The sequence below is a fragment of the Akebia trifoliata genome, chromosome 8 (genome assembly GCF_017979445.1).
Source record: "Akebia trifoliata isolate Shusen 1 chromosome 8, ASM1797944v1, whole genome shotgun sequence".
NCBI lineage: Eukaryota > Viridiplantae > Streptophyta > Magnoliopsida > Ranunculales > Lardizabalaceae > Akebia > Akebia trifoliata.
The window spans coordinates 45,667,243-45,688,029 of record NC_141382.1 but is presented as its reverse complement, the minus strand read 5'-3'; the positions used below and the strand labels follow the sequence as shown (position 1 = coordinate 45,688,029).

The following is a 20,787-nucleotide window of genomic DNA, read 5'->3' as shown; positions in this document are numbered from 1 at the left end:
ACTCCTTAAAGGAAAAACCCCAAGCATTGCAAAGACTGAAACAGAGATACGATAGAGCATGGCAGACACCTCAATGCCAAAAATCTCAAAATATATTACAACATGCGATGTATGACTGTGCATTTGATGATAACATGGTCAGCCTATCGATACACATAAGACACATGTTTAGTGATTTGGTCCATCATAAAAAATTTCCCAAGGGCCACACACCAAGTGTAGAATGGACCTTAGATGGGACATTTGGAGACACCAAATAGCCAACGATGGGAACTGCTATAAACAGTTGAAATCAAACACTTACAGAGAAAATGCCATACCGATTACCAACCAGATATATTAGATAATTTAAGTTTAATGCTACAACCAGACAGAAACAGACCAAATTTACTACCCAGACACGTCATTTAATTCACATAGACACGGATGGGATGTAACCGCATCACACTACCCACCCACCGCCAAGAACAGCTTAGAACAGTTAAATTTTCAGTCTCACAAAAGCTATACTAGTACCTAGTGAAGTGATACAAAATGTACACTATCTGATACTACTGGTGAGAATTATCACTGTGGACAAGATCAATACGACGGATACATGATTGGGTTTCTTGAATCGTAGAATTTGCGGCTTGAACTTGTGCGGTTGATGCTATCTAATGTTGCCCCCAAAGCCCGACGACTGTAATTGTTGTCCTTGATAGCATAGCCATGCCCGTCAGGATGAACTAGAACAGGGGGAGTAGGCTCTGTATAGAAGACAACATTGCAAAGAAATAAGAAACAAAACAAAACAAAACAAAAAATGATGATATTTCGAAGGCAGTGAAAAAAAAGACATGAGAAAATCATATCACCTTGTTGAGCATAATTCAAGGGATAAGCTGAAACCCTGCAAGGGTATTGGGTAGATTCTATATTGCTAAGCTGTAATGGGTGAGACCTAGGTACAGGAGATGAGTTCAGAGTGGCTGTGACTGGTGTGATGTTTTGCGAGCGCTTATCCTGACCAGAAATCTGTTTCAAAGCCCATATGTTATTTCTTAAGAAGTGAGTTGAATCTGAACAATTAAACCAAGATCAAGAGTCCCAAAGCAATATCCAACAAATATGAACCAGAAACATTAGAAATAAAAATAAAAATTAGAATGATCGTGTCAACCACCAAGGAGGGATATTAAGGTTAAAACCAATCTTTCTAGGATCCAAACTTGTACGAATGTAATGATTTGATTTTTTTATTTTTTTAAAAAGAAATGGACAACAAGAACGCACCGCAAATTTCAATGTTCTATTGTAGAGATTCACAAGACCAGAGAAAAGTCTGACAGCATAATCTGCAATCTCCTCAGTTTCATATTCAGCAAAGGCAAAACCCTTGTGTCGATTGGTTTCTTTGTCTCGAGGAATATGTAAGTCTACTATCCTCCCTGCCTGAATAAGAATCTCATATAAGATTCTATCACTAACCCTCTCATCCAAATTACCTATGTACAATATAATTAGATTAAGTTAATAAAGTAACAAAGGGGTGATAAGAATCAGCACCAAGGCAAAGCCTTAAGCGGCAATTTGTTTTTTTTTTTTTTTCATTCATTTATTTTATTTCATGAGAATCAAATAACAAGAATAATATGCAAAAAGATAAGGGGCATCTTTGCATTTTATGATGACTCCAACTCCTTTAGACAACCAAACTCTGGAGTTCTCTCAATACTCAAACTCCACTTCCCACTACTCTGCCTTCCACACGACAGAACTTGAAGGAAAAAAAGTAATAAATTACCTATCCATAGTTGACCAAAGAAGAAAGTGAAAAATGAAGCTTAATTCAGTGGCTCAATAGTGCTCTAAAATAAACGGGGGAAAACAACTAAGTATTCATTAAAAAGGAAAGAAATACCCAAAAGAACATTTTTTTTTATCAGTAAGCCTGTTTTCAATGTTCATGCATTCATAGCATTTGTTGCACCAAGGCAAGGAGCCACCAACACGCACAAACAATACACCACTCATAACCCAAAAGAAGGTGGGTGACTATTTTTGTGTTTTCAACAATAATTCTCCTATAAACAAGAGAGAACGAAAGAGGGTTATCCCTTTCTTCCACCCGAGATCTACTAAATCGAATCATTCTTCTAGGAAAGAATGTGGTTGAGGTATATAGGAATTTTTTTTTAATGTTGAATAGATAGGAACCCTAAAAGTAGAAGTATGAGTTAGTTGAAGTTCAAAACACGAATAAAGGTGAGAAATATGTATTCGAGTGGTAATTTATAGCTCCAAAAGAATATAATTTGAATTTGGAGAGCGATCCTAAACGACTTGAATTTTAGAAAATTAACCAGAGAAAAACCTAAAAGGTCGAGATCCTAAGTTCAGACTTCAGAAACAAGTTAAAAAAAATTCAATCAAATCGAACCAGTAAACCCTAATAATCAAATCTAAATCTAAAATTAAAACAAAAGAAACCCTAATAAATCAAAAAACAAAACATGAAACCAGATCTAACAAGAAATATCAAAAAAAAAAAAACATAGAGATCATCCAAACAAACCTATATAAACAGCGCATCCTCGACTTCCTGACATGATTGCTTGAATTCGAACAAGAATCAAGAAGAATCAAATCCAACGTTGGCTGTTTTCCTGCAAAACCAAAAACCCTAGAAAACAACCAGGACAACCCGAAAATACCAAAAACCTTTAAAAAAACGGCGTCTCGAAACCCTAGAAATCGAGATTTCTTATAAGAGGATAAGATAACGGTGCGCTCTTCCTCTTATTAATCGGACTTTCAGTCAAACTCCCAACATATTTTAAAAATTAAAATAAAAAAAAAAAACACAAAAAGAAAAGAAAAAGGCAGGAAGTAAGGAACAGAGAGACAGGAGGAGTCCCACTTTGAAGGGAAATCATCTATCATCACTCGTCAGGCCTTTATTAATTTTAAATTTATAGATGTATCCTCCACGTTGGATGAATGTTTGAATTGTCCCTGTATTTTCAAAAAGATGACATACCCCCTTGACCTCTGTCTTATCTAATAGACAAACGCAAATGACCTCAATGCCCTTATCTTGAAAGAAAAAAAAGCAAAAATAAAACGTTGACCTTTCTCCCCAATACTAGTTATCTTCCGTCCATTTAGTGAAGGCATCTTGATGTTGTTAAAGGATCTTGATGAAAAGCATATATGGTCCTGACACACATCCATGTCTGAAATATCCTTCACGATATACATTTCAATGTTACTCATGCACGACTCTTATTTTTATTTATAAAATTATTACTTTTAAATTTTAGATAAATATAGGATTTTGTTAACATGTGTCCTAAGGGCACACATTAAAGTGTATTAATTACACTTGGGAAATTAAATTTTGTATTGAAAATGCCCTCAAACAAATATTTTTTTTACCAAAATACCCTATATGCTTATTCCAAAGTGTATTTATTACACTTTAATGTGTGCCCTAAGGGCACATGTTAACAAGACCCATAAATGTAATAACTTTTGGTAATTTAATTACCAATTTGTATAAATAGATATTTTTATTAATATTTTATCTTTACTTTGATATATTTTTTAAGTTTTTATTATTAATAATTATTAATACTAATGATAATAATAAGCGAGTAACTAGTTGCAAAACATCCATTACTAATTATACTCCATCACTTAAAATATCCCCTTTACCTTCTACGGGGGAAAAAAATAAGGTTTGCATTCCCCACCCTTTTTTTTCCTTTTTCCTCGAAGCCCAACAAAAAATGTCTGAGTCTCTCTATGCTCTAAGCATAAGTATAAGCATAGATCAAACAGTGGGTATAGATATTATTAAAACCTTCTTTACGATTGCGGTATCATATAGTGCTTGATCTCAAAGTTTGAAGAAGGTCCTTCGGAGCTAATCACTTTAATGAAAAATAGAGTATGAATCTAATCGTTCTAGGATTCATGATAACTAACAATATAAATGCACTTATATAGTTATAAACATAGGGGACTAGAATCACTTACATGACAATAAAGAGGGAGCATATCCTAGGGCGGATTTACAGTGGGAGCAATTGCCCCGACAAGAATTTTTAAATTATATTAGAATTTATGAGCTATTGTCCCCACAAAATTTATTTTGCTATTGGTTGCCTCCTAATAAATTTTTTTTTTTTTTTACCCTTATTGCCCCCAACGAGGACAAAATCCTGGCTCCGCCCCGGAGTGGATCCTCAATAATTTTTTTTTTTTTTTCCTATAGTTATCTAGAGTGATTTTTCTACAATCTTGATCGGATCACTTTGAAAATCAATAACATTCAAGTTCTTTAACTGTTTTAGCATAGATATAAGATTTTAAAAAAAAAAAATCACAAAAGCACTTTTGTAAAATCATAATCTAAAGTCTTATAAACTAAGAGTCACTGAACTCTTCAATTTAAGTGGTGTAGATTTAATTTTTTGTTGACATGGCGAAATCTCAACGGTTCAAAACAACTTCAAGGAACTATTATAAGAAAAAAGTGTACGAGGGATGGGGATCCGGTCCCCCAGTTAAGGGTCCTCATGAGCATTTTCGAAGCCATGACACAGTTGCCAGCAGATGGTCCACGTAAGCACCATTACCCATTTTGGATGCGCCAACAGTGACGCAATGAATGCAGATAACAAGTTTATTTGGGATTTTTTTGTTGGAAATTCAAAATATCTAAATAAATTATGCATAATTACATCATTTTCTCCAACATCAGTATGTCAAATGTTGTAGCTACTAAGACCACAATGGTAAAGGTGATACAATTAATAAATTCCAAAGGAGTGACTCAGTGATAATTTCAAATCCAATAAATGGTGAGAATTCATAGGTTGTGTATTCGATACCCAGTATGAGCAATATTTCCTCGGGGTCACCCGCAAAAGCGTTCTCTCACTCACCTGGTGCGGCCCAGGGGACGATCCCATATGCCTTGGTTCCTGCCCTGGCTCATTTAGTCCCCCGGCCTAGTTAGACGTAGGTTCGAACATCCCCATTATCATATAAAAAAAAGATGATTCATTTAATTGTAATGACTAAATAACATCATAAAAAGTGCCCATATGAAAAATAAAATGTATACTTCCCCCTTGGGAGGTTTGATGTATGCTTATATTTATATTAAACCAAATACTAATTTTGAAGACGAATCTTGAGATGGATTATTGAGAATCTTATAGGACTAAGCATTGCATTAGGATATTTGAACAATTAGAAATTTTAAGGTTTTAAAACTTGGTTTCGCATCTCGTCTCGTCCATGTTGGATACCGAGTCGTTTCGGACGATTTTTCTGATACGTTTGAGACGTCTTGTCCAAAAAATTTAAAAATGCACATGGAGTATTAAATCTCATTTGAAAAATTGATTTATCCGTCCATCTCGTTCATGCCCGATATCGAGACAACTCGGACGATACCTCTCGGTCTCAGATGAGTTTTGAAACCATGCTTGAATTTTTATGAATGGCCCAATATGATTAAATCCACTTCTAGTTATTTCTCCTACTTTCTGGTGGGACCGTCTTATGGAGATTTGTTATGAATTTTATTAAAATTTCATTTATCATGGAGACTTGTAGTAGTTGATGGCCTAATTTGAGACCATGAACTAATACTTTGTCATGAAAAAATAAGACAAACCAGTATATATCATAGTTTAAAAATTCAGTTTGACATCTCGTCCATCAACGAGACCAAGTTGTCTCAAACGAGTTTTTCAATTTATTCGAATCATCTCGTTCAACTTGTCTATCTGTATCGTTGGTGATTGATACTAAGACGAATAGAACAAGTCATCTCGATCTCGTCAAGCAAGATTTAAAACCACATTGTATTATAGAGCAGATAAGCACGAAGTTATGATTGCAGGTCCATTGACGAGGACTAGTGCAAAAGTCCATTAGAAAACATATAAAAAGATTTGGTCTTATTTGTAACTCATGATACTGCATGGTCCTGATTAATGATGGATTATAGTAGCCTTTATCATTATAAGACATTATATTAGTGTACTTTTGTCTTTATTATTTACAATTATATGTGCCCATATAATATGCTTTGATGTGTGATATAAAAGAAAAAATAAAATGATGTTTGGTTTCCCATTATGCTAATGATTTTCTTACTCGAAAATTTTCACATAATCTATACTCGGCTGACGTGACAAGGGCACAGAAGTTGATCGTTTTCTTGTGTATCCTAAATAAAAAGATCTATGATTTTGTACCCTTGTCTCGTACGCCGAGTATAGACCGAGTGAAAAATTTTAAGTCAAAAAGATCACGACTCTTCCCATTATGTTAATGTGACCTACGTGCTATGAGTTTCCAAAAATGCTTGAAACTTCTAAATTTCAATCATAATAACAAATCTTTGTAAAAATTATTAGAAGAAATAAATAGTTTGTCTTTATATATATATATATATATATATAGGGTCGGGTTCCTGCGACCCCCATTACGACCCCCATTGCGACACATCGTTTGAGCCGTTCGATATTCGCAAGATCCACGGTCCAGATCAAACTTGGAAATACAATCGTTTTAAACAAATAACTTCTTCGATTTTACAATTACCTCCCCGTAAAAAAAAAAAAACCAAATCTGAGTTCTTCTTCTTCCTTCGTTTCTCTGCGTTCGAAACGAACTCATCTCGTTTCATCTCAAACAGATCTGAGTCATCGTCTTCTTCCATCTGCGTTCGAAGACACCAGATTCAACTCCTCTTCTGAACTCTACACATCTGAAAACGAAGAAGTTCAGCTCCTCTTCTGAACTCTACACATCTAAAAACCAGATCTGAGTTCGAGTTCTTCTTCTACCCTTTGCGTTCGTCTTCTTTTTCGCGTCTTCCTCTTCGATTCACGCCGACGAAGGTCACGACTTCGTCTTCACTCTCTCTCTCTCTCTCAAAGGTAAGAAATCACAAACCCTTCTAACCTTTTTATTTTTTATTTTTTATTTTAAATTTCATGTTTTGCTGAATTTTATGTATGTTTAACCCAACAAATTAGACCCAACAATGGGTCTTTGGAACTAATAAAAAGAAGGAAAAGAAACTGGGTTTTCTTCTCTACAAATTAAGTTTTTTTTTTCCCCCTCTTTGATGTATAGTAATTATTATTAAGAGATGAGTATTTTTGAATCATTTTGAATTTTTTTGCTGTTTTATTCTCATTATCTCTCTAGGTATTTTCTGAGAATTTAATGGGCTTTTTTTTTTTTTTTGAGAAGATTTGAACATATGGGTCTTAGTTCTGTAAAATTAATGGGTCTTAGCTATTTGATGTAGAAATATTTTTTTAAGGATCTAAATACAGAGAAAGGCTTCTTGCAATAAGTTTCCACAAGTTCTATTGTTTCCTGAGGGTACTACAACTAATGGCCTCCTTATCTCATTTCAACTTGGTGCATTCATTCTTGATTACCCTATCCAACCAGTGGGTGTCTGCTATCCCCATGTACACTTTGACCAATCATGGTAGGACTTCTATAGTATGTAAACGATTCTGTCAATGGTGTCTCAAATACTATCTCACAGGTCTTGTGTCTTTTGACATTTCTCTTTGTTTAGGGGAGATGTTTCTTTGCCAGTGCTCATGTTCAGAATGTTCACCCAAGGTGTTGATTTCACCAAACGAATTCAGTATCCTTATGAAAGTCCTTCACTGAATGGTTTTGGAAAGGCATTTTTTGATGTGATGTTATATACGGCAGCCGCCAAGGGTGTGACTCATTAGCATTGTTGAAAGCCTCAGGACCACTGTCCACGCCATCACTGGTTGGTTTCATTGTACAAGTGTTCATTAGTTGGCTGTTTCTATAAATTTGGACTATTACATTGATTTGCCTCTTTTGATATCAGGTTGCTTTCTCATGAATTTTATATGGCTTTTGCAGATTACAATGACCTGATGGTGCTCATTGAGCAAATCTTAAGTGATAAGGGGTACATTCTTTCTTGTATAATTGGCTATCACTACAAATTAAATTCCACGCAAACGGGTATGACAAGGATCCAATTGGTGAGTATTAGTTTCTTAATTTCTGCTAAGTATTAGTTTCTGTTAAAAATAAATTATTAGTGTCTCAACTTTGCAGAAGGATCAACAAGATAGATGAGTTGGAAAAGTTGGTGAACCTTACCATACCTAAGGATCTTTCAAGTGACGTAGCCAACGCATACACCTTCATATTGGGACTACCACAAGGCTACAATACTTCAGTTGGGGAGAGGGGGGTGCAATTGTCGGGTGGGCAGCAGCAACGTAGAGGCGGGTGAAGAACTTACTACTGGGGGGTAAAAAATGATCGAAGACCTTTGTGAGAATATTGTAAATCTTTGTAATAATTTAAAAGAAAAATTAGATAAATTAAAAATTGAGGACTAAAAACAGAAGCTTAATTTGTATTTTCTGTATGTATCCATCTAAGGAATCTTGTAATAGAATCTAAATTTTCAAGAACATTAGAATGTGTAGGGATTGCCATAAGACTGCTAAGCTTGTCTCTCTGATATACGGACGTGAAATTTATTTGTATGATTCGAAATGCTTCGTCCATTTCAAAAATGGGCAGTGTTCCTGTAGGGATTATTGGTGACACTAATAAGTAATGGCAATGTTAGGGTGATGGAAGTGGGACATCTAAGTATTAAAACATGTTATCTTGTGGTAAAACTCCAAGCAAATCGACTTGGATGGATCAGTTTGAGATTGAAGTTGAACAGGAGTGCTTAGGATGTGGAAGCCTCAGGTATTAGAAAGATGTGGAAACTTGAAGAGTCTCAGAGAGGATCACTTCACTCTTTATGGTCTTTTACCAAGCTTTCTGCTTAAAGCGAAATTAAAGAGCACCAATTTGATGCCACAGACCATTGGGCTTATTGAGTTAGCTGAACTGTTGGCTAGAGAAGGAACTTCAAGGGGTTTTTTTTTTCGGTATTTAAAGGATCCCATATCATGTTATTCATTGTGAAATAAATCTTAACCATCTTTGCTTTCTTTCAATAATTTTTTTTTTTCATTTTTCTAAAAAGAGAAACATGGGTGTGGAAGACTTTGATTTGTAAAGTATGAAGCAGCTGTTTGGATTGTAACATGGTTGAATTTATTACGAGACTCAATTCTTTTCACAAATAATTCTCCCTGTACTAGCCAAACATGTTGACCTATGCATTAGGATCAAAACAAATCAACAGCATCCTTGAAGTAATTTCAACAATGAACAACATGCATGCATTTGACATACATTGGCTGGAACCTAACATTCAATTAGCTCGACCTAGGAGATTTTAACCTACCTAACCGATGATTGATGTTATCCAATTTATTCACTTATTTCATACTATCCTTTTTGTCTTTGGAGACATGAGTTACTGGTTAGTAATTAGTAGGTGAAGGCAGGTTTGAAACCCGAGGTTGTGGTATCAACACTCACATATCTTAACAAACTTGGCAAGCTCACACCTTATTTCAGATCACTTTACTAGTGTGTAGACTACCTAAGAGAAAAGCATCATATTGGTAGGTTAAAATCATCCAATCATGTCAATTTTGGTACATTAGATACCTTAGGAAGCAACTACCAAATGGTAGTTTCACCATTGCATGTGAGCCATGGCTGTTCCACCAAAAGAGGCCATCATAGATTCATGCTTTGGCTTATATAAAACATCAAACTACTAGACTTAGTAATAGATGATTGTTGATTTTGTACTCAAGATTCAACAAAAGCTCAAGGAACATTCACTTAAATAATAAGAAGCAATCCAAGTAACAATATCCTTTACACTTCAAGTAAATGAAACAAAACAAAAAAGTTGAATGGAGCAAGCTAAAAATATAGCACCGTAAAACTTTCACAACTTCTACAGTAACAGTTCTTATGTGCCATGATGTTTCCACTAATAGGCTTGATTTGGGGCCCAACAAATATGGCAGAACCATCCACTTGTGCAACAACTTGGCTGGTAATCACTACAGCCACACCAAACTACGTTGCTTTTGCCCACCTGACAATTGCACCCCCTCTCCCCAACCGAAGTATCGTAGCCTTGTGGTAGTCTCAATATGAAGGTGTGTGCGTTGGCTACGTCACTTGAAAGATCCTTAGGTATGGTAAGGTTCACCAACTTTTCCAACTCATCTATCTTGTTGATCCTTCTGCAAAGTTGAGACACAAATAATTTATTTTCAACAGAAATTAATACTTAGCAGAAATTAAGAAACTAATACTCACCAATTGGATCTTTGTCATACCCGTTTGTGTGGAATTTAATTTGTAGTGATAGCCAATTATACAAGAAAGAATGTATCCCTTATCACTTAAGATTTGCTCAATGAGCACCATCAGGTCATTGTAATCTGCAAAAGCCATATAAAATTTCAACCTGATATCAAAAAAGGCAAATCAATGTAATAGTCCAAATTTATAGAAACAGCCAACTAATGAACACTTGTACAATGAAACCAACCAGTGATGGCGTGGACAGTGGTCATGAGGCTTTCAACAATGCTAATGAATCACACCCTTGGCGGCTGCTGTATATAACATCACATCAAAAAATGCCTTTCCAAAACCATTTAGTGAAGGACTTTCATAAGGATACTGAATTCGTTTGGTGAAATCAACGCCTTGGGTGAACATTCTGAACATGAGCATTGGCAAAGAAACATCTCCCCTAAACAAAGAGAAATGTCAAAAGACACAAGACCTGTGAGATATTATTTGAGACACCATTGACAGAATCGTTTACATACTATAGAAGTCCCACCATGATTGGTCAAAGTGTACATGGGGATAGCGGACACCCACTGGTTGGATAGGGTAACCAGGAATGAATGCACCAAGTTGAAATGAGATAAGGAGGCCATTAGTTGTAGTACCCTCAAGAAACAATATAACTTGTGGAAATTTATCGCAAGAAGCCTTTCTCTGTATTTAGATCCTTGAAAAAACATTTCTGCATCAAATAGCTAAGACCCATTAATTTTACAGAACTAAGACCCATATGTTCAAATCTTCTCAAAAAAAAAAAAAGCCCATTAAATTCTCAGAAAATACCTAGAGAGATAATGAGAATAAAACAGCAAAAGAAACTCAAAATGATTCAAAAATACTCATCTCTTAATAATAATTACTATACATCAAAGAGGGGGAAAAAAAAACTTCAATTTGTAGAGAAGAAAACCCAGTTTTTTTTCCTTCTTTTTATTAGTTCCGAAGACCCATTGTTGGGTCTAATTTGTTGGGTTAAACATACATAAAATTCAGCAAAACATGAAATTTAAAATAAAAATTAAAAAATAAAAAGGTTAGAAGAGTTTGTGATTTCTTACCTTTGAGAGAGAGAGAGTGAAGACGAAGCCGTGACCTTCGTCGGCGTGAATCGAAGAGGAAGACGCGAAAAAGAAGACGAACGCAGACGGTAGAAGATGAACTCGAACTTAGATCTGGTTTTCAGATGTGTAGAGTTCAGAAGAGGAGCTGAATCTGGTGTCTTCGAACGCAGAGGGCAGAAGACGAAGAAGACAATGACTCAGATCTGTTTGAGACGAAACAAGATGAGTTCGTTTCGAACGCAAAGAAACGAAGGAAGAAGAAAAACTCAGATTTGGGTTTTTTTTTTTTTTCGGGGAGGTAATTGTAAAATCGGAGAAGTTATTTGTTTAAAACGATTGTATTTCCAAGTTTGATCTGGACCGTGGATCTTGCGAATATCGAACGGCTCAAACGATGTGTCGCAATGGGGGTTGTAATGGGGGTCGTAGGAACCCGACCCATAAATATATATAAATATATATATATATATATATATATATATTATATATATATATATATATATATATATATATATATATATATAAGTAAATAAATAGTTGTATTATTTACAGTTTTTGGATTCGTTAGATAACCTAGTTGGGAATATAAACTTCGCTCTCTTTCTCCATCCTATAAATAGAGGTTATTGGATCAAATACACATTCTTTTTATTTTAAGGGAGAGGAGCAAAAAAAAAGGTGATTCAAGAGAATATCAAACAGTTGGCAGAGCTCAGATTGACCCCAATCAATTCTATTATTCAAGGATTTTATGATGTTGCAAGGCATGCAATAAATGTTTGATTTATAATTTCTATTTTATTTTGATCATCATATAAGTTTCATGATCCGTCAATTCGTGATTTTGAATGTAATAGAAATCACAATACTGTTTGAAATTTACATCCATCAGACAAATCCTTTCTAATTAGTTCAAGTGATTTCGAACCAATTATTAGATGTTATCATCACAATGTCTCATTTATATAAATCACAAACATTTAATTCTTAAAAATCAAATGCATTTATATAAGAATCGACAGGATTTTCCAAAGTCACAGATAAGTTGACTCAAACTTTGAATGATTCAGAGAGAAAATCTCTTTCGTTTTCCTCTAAAAGGTATGTTTGATTGCACATGAAAAATAGGGTGGAAGGAACACTATTTTTCAAGTGTTTAATTGCATTTTTACATAAAAAATAGTATTCTACCTTCCTCCAAAAGTCTTATAAAATATAGATTTCATTTTCTCACCTATACACATGTAAAAATGAAATCCGTAGAAAAATGAAATTCACATTTATTTTTTATCTCCAAATCAAAATTCTTAACTTCATCTCTTCTTCTTCCCCACCATCATTATAGCTACTCACTCTTTTTGTTGTCGTTATCTCCATTATTGCCTGTCACCTTCCGTCGCAGGCCACCGCCCTCCTCTCTCTCTCTCTCTCTCTTCTTTTTCTTTTTCTTCTTCTTCTACATATTGTTTTCCCATTATTTTGTCTAAATGAAATCAAACAATGCAATTTGTTTTTCCAGCCTTACCTATTCTTCATCACTATTTTTCTTTGGATTTTAAATTCAATGGAAAGTTATTTTCCATGCAATCAAACATACCCTCATATATTTGATGATTTTTTCTAGAGAAAATGAATCTACACTCTCAAAAAAAAAAAAAAAAAAAAAAAATTAATAAAATGTGAATTTCATTTTCTCACCATAATTTTTTTTGAAACAATCAGACCACTTCAAAATTTTAAAGGAATCCTCTACATTGAATTACATGTAACATTTTCAAGGAGGTATTCCAAAATTTGACGGAAGTATAAGGGCTTGAAATAAATTTAATACGCCGTTGTCTTGTAATAAGGAGGGTTTCTTCAAAATTTTGAAACAGCCAGACCGCTTTAAAATTGGATTCTTTCTCACCTACCCATTTTTTCCATGGATTTCATTTTTCATAGAAAATAAAAATCAATGCAATCAATCATACCCCAACTTGATTTCATTATATTTAAAACCATCATAAAAACTCAGAAGAGATTTTCAAAATCTCATATGAGATGACTCAAAATTCCACAACAACTACATTTGATTTGTTGGATAGGATAGTTACATTAAACAAATTCCACCTCACCCTTAAAAATATCTTGATGTCACCAAAGACTGAATAATTCAAACAACCCAAGTATCCAACTAAGCAGAAATTTAATAACCCTAAATAATCCAATTAAGAAGCATTAACTAACAATCCTTTTTTAATTTTCAACCCTAAATTAATCAATAATAAATACTTCTTTTAAGTGTTAATGTCCCATGCACATGCACATGCCATTATTATAGGGATCTCAATGGATCGGATCAAAATTCTGATCCGTTTATATAATTCAGATCCATAACAAGATTTGGGTTTCAAAGAGGATCCAATTAGATTTGCAGATTGATCTGACAAGAGAGAGAGAGAGAGATAGAGTATGTAAATTGTAAATTGGATTTCATCTCATTTGAAATCAATATCAGATTTGGATCCAATGAAAAGATCCAATACAACAAGGATCAAGTATTATTCATATAGGATTGATTCTAACTCCAATCCTAATCAAATTGGTCCCAGACTTGATCCATTCAGAGAACTACGGATCCATATCAATCGTGTCCCAATCTGATAAAAGGGTTCTATAAAAGTGTGGCCTAAAGATGCATGGATAATGTGCACTTAATGCATCTCCAAATCCCCTTTTCTCTGAAAGGAATGATTTTTACTTAATTGGTAAATACCCTCAAAAAGATTTTGGATTTGTTTTAAAGGTAAATACCCTTAATGGGTAATGCACCTTGACATGTGCCCCTAGGGCACACGTTGATATGACCCCTAACAAAATACAGAAAAACACATAGAAGTAGAACTTGGGCGGGACAAACCTGAACCCTAGATTGAACATGACCTTGGGTCCGGCTAGCATGGTTAGCTTGGATTGGATCTCGGGTTCAAGAAAATAAATATTAGATTTTGTTAATATGGGCACACTTTAAAGTGCATTAAATATATCTTGAAAATAAGTATTTGTAGGTATTTTTTATCTAAAAACTTTCTTTTTTTTAAAGACATTCTCTATACAAAAAATAATTTTCCAGGTGTATTTAATGCACTTTAATGTGTGCTCTCGGGCACATGTTAACAAAATCTTTTTTTTTTGTTAAGTGCAATAAATACACTTTGGAAATTGGTGTTTTTATTGCATTTTACCACGTGCCCTTAGGACACACGTTAACAAGATCCATATTTTATATATGAGTCAGGATCAAGATCCGCAGATAATATTCTAGACAACTTGTTTTGTCTTATAAAGGCAAAAAGGTTCGGAATGGGCTGATTTTTTGTGAGGGTGGTCTCTATGGTGAAGAGATCATCCTTGCAAAAAATCAACTCATTTTGAAATTGCTAATCCAAGTTTACAAGTTAAAGAATTGTGAACCGTTCATTTTAACTGTTAATTTGTAACCACTTTTTATAGGATTAGAAGGTTTAGAATCAGCTGATTTTTTGTAAGGATGATCTATTGACCATAGATATCATCCTCACCAAATATCAGTCCAATCCAAAACTATTTTACCATATAAGACAAAATATTATGTACGGATCCCGACCCTTTATATATATACTTTATCTTTCTATAAAACATTATCATTACTACATTACCTAGTATTAATGATGAATGAATTAACTCAACTAATTCAACTTGGGTTCGTCTCAGATTGAGTATTTTATGCCCGAGGTAGGGTTGGGCACAGGCACAGGCACAGGCACGGGTTGGTGTTTTTGGGTTGGGGATCAATCTGATCCAACCCACCCAAATTGCAACCTTCAAAAATATGCAAACTATCTATCATTCATATTAAATTCATTATCAATGCCGTTCAGATGTTATCGAGTCCAAAAAACCCCAACAAGGGTCCAATTGCATTGATTCTACATTCAATCCTTATCAAATTATTGGTCACAGATGGATCCATACGATCCGTTGACTAACCCTAGTCACTAGGATCATTGAGTAAACCTTAAGAGACGAAATTTATTTTGTATAGCAAATTGGATTTGATCTTCATCTTGACCCAATCGTATAGTCATATAGAATCAGATGTTGATCAAGTAAATAAATAACCCATTCCAACAAAGATATTGATTTTAAGTCCAATACTAATCAAAATGGTCCCAATGGATCGGAACCCGATCCATTAGACTAACCCTATACATTAGGGACAACATGATTCATGAGTCATGAGTAAACCATCAATCTAAAGTCATCAGAGAATCTATAAAACTATATATAGTCTTCTACACAATCAAATTGGTATTAAATTGTACCCATGTGGATGACAGACCAATGTATGTACCACCGCATACATACTTGTAAATTTCAAACAACCGGAATATACGGGATAAAGTAACTCCAGATGCCAAACACTAATTGACAAAAATGCCCATAATTTTCTTCTTTATTCAAGCCAAAACGTATGGCCATTTTTGTCCTTCCACTCTTCTTCTTCTTCGTGTAACATCCTCCCTTACAATCCTCTCTGATACCTACCAGTCTCCATTAAAGAAGAAAACAGAAATAGACTAAAATAACCAAAATATCCATAACTTCCAGTCAAATTCAAGAGAGACATATATAACAACAATGTCTGAAAACAGTAGTGGGAGATCTACAACAAACAAACCAAAAAAAAAAAAAAAAACCCTAAAAACACAAGAGATCAAACCCCCTAAACAAACCCTAATTTCCACCTTTCTTGAGCATCCCCCTGTTCCGGAGGATCGAATCGAGCCTCTGCAACTTCAATTGCTGCTTGAACTTGTTAATGAAATCGTCTGCCTTCGCATCGACCTCTTCATCGTCTCCAAACGTCTGCAAGTCATTCGACTTCGTCTTCCCTTCTTTCACAGTCGAAGGCCGAATATCAGTCTTTTGTTCTTCTTCAAAATGCCCAAATGCAGATTTCGCACTCGCCGATTTCTTCATCTTCTTTGACAGCTTTACAGGCATTTCTCCAGATGCTGGTTTGGTGTCAGATTTGCTTCTACTAACATGATGATCATGAAATTCATCTGGGTTTTCATCAGGAACAACTTTTTCTTCTTGGGTTAAAACTAGGGTTTCGATTGGGTCTGTTTTTTTAAGAATCTCGAGATCTGGTGGGTTCAAGATGGTGGTGGTGGTGGTGGATGGAAAAGGGTCTAGTTCTTGGGATCTGTAGCGGTAGAGATTGATGGATTTGAGACGTTCTAAAACAGATGGAGCACGGGCGAGCTTTGGTTGGTTTCCTTCTTTGGGTTCTTGTTGTTGGTGATGTTTCTGTGTTCCAATGCCAGAAGTAACAGCGATGGTGCCGATCATGAGGTTTAAGAGAACGAAGAGAACAGTGGGTGTGAACCAACTGTTCATGGAAGTCCAGATCGAAGGGAGAGCTTCTTCAAGCATGTTTGGTTGATTTTTGTTTCTGTTTCTGCTTAGGTTTCGGTTTGGTTGGCTCTCTCTCTCTCTCTCTTATAGTAGAAAATTTTGGGAGATTTTGTCGCAGTGCGAGAGAGAGGTTGTGGTTTACAGTGTGTGAGAAAGGTTGAGAGAGGCATTTATGAGGGTGAGGTATTTTTTATTTTTTAAAAATATTATCTTTTTTTTCTAATATTTGTTGATCTGAAGAGACACGTGTTCTTCTGATTCCAGGACAAAAAAGAAGAGGTTTTTTGAGTAACCAAATCAATGTTTATCCTTCACACACACACACACACACACACAGATTTTCATCACATAAATTTTTGTCACATGTGACGTAAGGAATTATTTTTAGGAAAATGAAGTCTCTTTTTTCTGGAATATCAATTTTCTTCAAGTATTGATGGGAAGATATTTAATGAAATAGGAGATTATTATTCATTATTCATGAAAATAAGATAATTTACAACAATATACATATTTTGATTAAAATATGTGAATCCTAATATTACAATCATTTCAAAATCTGTCTTTACCGTGATACAAGTAAAAAAGCATTTATGATTCCTATCCACTCTGACGTCAAGAAGTACGATATGAGGTTTCAACTTGAAGCCACTCCAACACGACTTAAAAAAAATTAATATAAATATTCTCTCTAATTCCATTTAAATCTCAAATATTCATAATTAGAGATGAAATTTAGTATTAACACACGAAATTTTATGAAATAGGATAACCCTCTTGAGAGTGGATCCTTTGTACCTCCTGTTATATTAATCATAGATTAAAAATAACTACTCAGTCCTCTTTTACTCACGGTTTAGATCAGATATGAAAAAAATATATATATAAAAAAAATCGATTTTTGGTCAGATCAAGTATTTAAAAATGGACATTCCCTGTAACTGTATTGATGATGTGGTACACCCTTAGTCATTGATTGTGGGTACAGAGAGCTACAAGAAAAATAAGCTACAAAGGATTTGCTCTCAACCTTCTTTAGGTCTATGACATAGTCGACTTCAAATTTTTTTCTAAACATTGGGATCTTGTAGACGCGTGCATTACGTACATTTGGGAAATAAGCATTTGAGGGTATTTTTTTTTATACAGGAAAAACAAAATTTGTGAGCTATTTTGGTAGGAAAATAAAATTTGAAAGTGTAAAAAATTAAGTTTTGGTATATATTCTTTGAAAACTGATTCAAATATGATCCTCTGCTCAATTCAACCCTGCAAAGAGCGGTAACCATTAATATGCCCAAAATCAACCTAAGGAAACTAGAAGACTCTATTTGGAAAAAAAATAATTCCACATTTGTTTATGAATTTTACTTGAATTTATTCAATAATCAAATTCTATCACACTTAACTTGCGATTGCAACCTCCTCAAGATCACAAATTTATGTGTCTCATGATTCTCGATTCTCGTAGTTTTGTGGTACCATTTTCAAACTAGCAATTATCATAAGTTTAAAATGAGAATATTATGTGTATCTATTAAAATGTGCAATTTTTTCTGTTCTATTATTTATACGTAATTAATGGTAAAGGCTTTGAAATAATATCAAACTAAGTTCTGAAACGACTATTGACATAGTGGCCAGGACAACCCTTTAAAGAAAATTTTCTTTAGTTTAAGTCCACTCGTTAGCCACCCACAACATACCTGATATGGGTGGTTTGTGGGGTATTGCATGTACCTAGGGGATTTGAAGGATAAATGGTGCTCTAAGAGGTCAATTGGCCCAAATGGAGAAAATATGTCATTTCATTATATTAGGTACAACTAATTCGGAGCAAAATATATATATATATATATATATATAAAATGTAAATGCACTTTGTTTAATAATTTGATTACACATTTTTCAGTTGTGGGGTTGCTATGTAACCTTTTGAGGATGCTTATTAAAGCATCCAGGTTTTTTTGGTTTTTTTGTTTTTTTGTTTTGTGTATGTGTGTGTGTGTGAGAGAGAGAGAGAGAGAGAGATTCTTTAGACATGTTTAACCATGTTTTAAATATAAATGTGTAAATCATAATGGAATATGCAATATATTCGAATTAAAAGATTCCTTGAATCTATATCCACCTCTCATTTGAAGCTTTTGAGCTTGTCCTTATTATCAATTCTATTATTTCTTTTAAGTAAAGATATTTTGATTGGAATCTGAAGAAGAACAAAGAAAATATACTTATGAAGCTCTCTATTTGCACCAAAGCATTTTCCTTATCATCGGTGCCATCGATCAAATATCTACCTTAGACAAGCTAAAACCATATCTTTGAGAGATCATTCTATCCGATATTTGAAAATATTTTCAAATATTATTGAGAAAATGACCAAAAGTTATAATTGATGCACGATTTATTTAGTTGCAATGCCCTAAGAATGAGATAGAATGAAAACTTTAGTGATTGTCGACTACTCAGACTCAGATTTTTCCGAATGCAAAGACAATTTGAAATCCACATCTAGATTTGTGTTGTGTGGTCATGGAAAATGATGTATCATAAATAAGTGAAAATAATATCTATTTGGCATTTTTCAATATAAAAGTAGAATATGTAACTTTTCACAAAACTCCACAACAAACCATTTTGCTAAAGAACTTTGTGAATGGGTTTAAAGTAGTGCATTTCATTCACAGACGAATAAAATCATTTTATGATGAAGTCGTCGAAAATACATAAAGAATGACCTTGAGATCAGACAAATAAGAAACATTGAAATCGAGTTTTTATTTTTTTATTTTTTATTTTTTATTTTTTTATATTATTATTCTTGATCGAGTTAGAGTCAGAGGTGGACAAATCGTAATACAACATCTCTCGACCTTAACTTACGATTGTAGATCCATTGACTTAAAGTATTTCATCTAAGATATTTAAGAAACGTGTACCCCATATGAATATTTTATATAATCATTTGATTTATTGTATAATTGAGAGAGTTTTCATTGTATGCTTGATGATTTGAACATGTATTATTCATTTGACTTCATTTTATTATTGCATTATCATAATCAAACTATATAATTAAATCATGCAATCATGGTATGTGCACAAGTAAAAAAATAAATAAAATTTCACCAAGAACATTAAAGTCGCCTTGGTTGAATTTTATTCGGTGCCTCGTCATGAATAGTTGTTAATTGTATAAGGTATAAAGATTTAGTGGTATTAGCTGTTTGTCGTCATGTTGCCTTTAGGTCATAGCCCAGTGGTGATATATTCTGGGTGAAAGTTTTCAAAAGAATACGTAATTTGTTTTTCTTTCTGAAAATTATAGAGTGGTTGCTCGATTTTAAAAAAACTTACCATTAGAGTTGGTTTAAAATAAAAAATAAAAAATTATTTTGTTCAGATTGAAGTACGATATTGTAAGTATCTTCAATTAAATAAAATATTAATTTCATTTATGTTTCTTAATTGGTTTCTAAGTGGTACGACCCACAATATTAATTTTGCTAAAGCTAGGATTAGGATTAAAAAATGATTAGGAAAGTAACTCCACTTAATTAAGAAGTGTGATTAAAGTCATTTGTAACTTTAAGGATCCAACGGCTTACAAGATTGGATTGTCTCCAATCGGTAGACCTCGACCCCTTTTGATAGTGCGAAACCCTATATTTATTGTGATTAAAAAATAACTAAATCAAAATTTATGTGGTTTGTGCTTACGTTGATGGATTAATGAATCAAAGAGTTTCCTCAATATTTCAGAATGATTACAACCCTAATTTATAAAATCACAGGTTTTCCAATCAAAATCAAAATTTCAAAATTTAAAATTTTATATTTCTTTGTTGGGTTATTGTTTAAAGGTTTGGTTCGATAGATTGTACTTTTAATTTCCTCAATATCAGTAATCTCTCTCTCTCTGTCTCTCTCTCCGATAAATGTATTATGGACCAACCCGACCCAA

At 33.9% G+C, this 20,787-nt stretch overlaps 2 protein-coding genes and 2 long non-coding RNA genes across 5 annotated transcripts; 1 reads left to right on the top strand and 3 right to left on the bottom strand.

Annotated features, from left to right (window-relative positions):
* Nucleotides 1-317: 317 nt before the first annotated feature.
* On the bottom strand, nt 318-2,876 carry LOC147397158 (RNA-binding (RRM/RBD/RNP motifs) family protein). Its single transcript, XM_086452658.1, has 4 exons — nt 2,558-2,876; nt 1,276-1,487; nt 858-1,017; nt 318-749 (listed from the first exon to the last, which is right to left on the bottom strand). Exons 1-4 carry the CDS (start codon nt 2,589-2,591, stop codon nt 583-585), a joined length of 573 nt encoding a protein of 190 aa, XP_086308784.1. The 5' UTR covers nt 2,592-2,876; the 3' UTR covers nt 318-582.
* Nucleotides 2,877-6,668: 3,792 nt separating this feature from the next.
* On the top strand, nt 6,669-9,111 carry LOC147397157 (uncharacterized). Of its 2 annotated transcripts, none has more exons than XR_015180334.1 (4): nt 6,669-6,947; nt 7,607-7,813; nt 7,933-8,057; nt 8,134-9,107. It is a non-coding gene; the product is annotated as an uncharacterized LOC147397157 (long non-coding RNA). The 2 variants fall into 2 exon arrangements; XR_015180335.1 differs by lacking the exon at nt 6,669-6,947 and adding an exon at nt 7,059-7,513 and having other exon boundaries at nt 8,134-9,111.
* Nucleotides 9,112-9,756: 645 nt separating this feature from the next.
* LOC147397156 (uncharacterized) lies at nt 9,757-11,684 on the bottom strand. Its single transcript, XR_015180698.1, has 5 exons — nt 11,373-11,684; nt 10,808-10,996; nt 10,508-10,714; nt 10,273-10,397; nt 9,757-10,196 (listed from the first exon to the last, which is right to left on the bottom strand). It is a non-coding gene; the product is annotated as an uncharacterized LOC147397156 (long non-coding RNA).
* Nucleotides 11,685-15,972: 4,288 nt separating this feature from the next.
* On the bottom strand, nt 15,973-16,971 carry LOC147397155 (pathogen-associated molecular patterns-induced protein A70-like). Its single transcript, XM_086452657.1, has one exon. It carries the CDS (start codon nt 16,836-16,838, stop codon nt 16,134-16,136), a length of 705 nt encoding a protein of 234 aa, XP_086308783.1. The 5' UTR covers nt 16,839-16,971; the 3' UTR covers nt 15,973-16,133.
* Nucleotides 16,972-20,787: the final 3,816 nt, after the last annotated feature.

Excerpts from the sequence above, each read along its gene's own strand:
- LOC147397158 (XM_086452658.1), bottom strand. The coding sequence starts at position 2,591 with ATGTCAGGAAGTCGAGGATGCGCTGTTTATATAG. Across the intron at positions 1,488-2,557 it reads AGGATGCGCTGTTTATATAG|GTAATTTGGATGAGAGGGTT; the intron begins GTTTGTTTGGAT and ends TATTGTACATAG. Across the intron at positions 1,018-1,275 it reads ATAGAACATTGAAATTTGCG|ATTTCTGGTCAGGATAAGCG; the intron begins GTGCGTTCTTGT and ends GCTTTGAAACAG.
- LOC147397155 (XM_086452657.1), bottom strand. The coding sequence starts at position 16,838 with ATGCTTGAAGAAGCTCTCCCTTCGATCTGGACTTCCATGAACAGTTGG.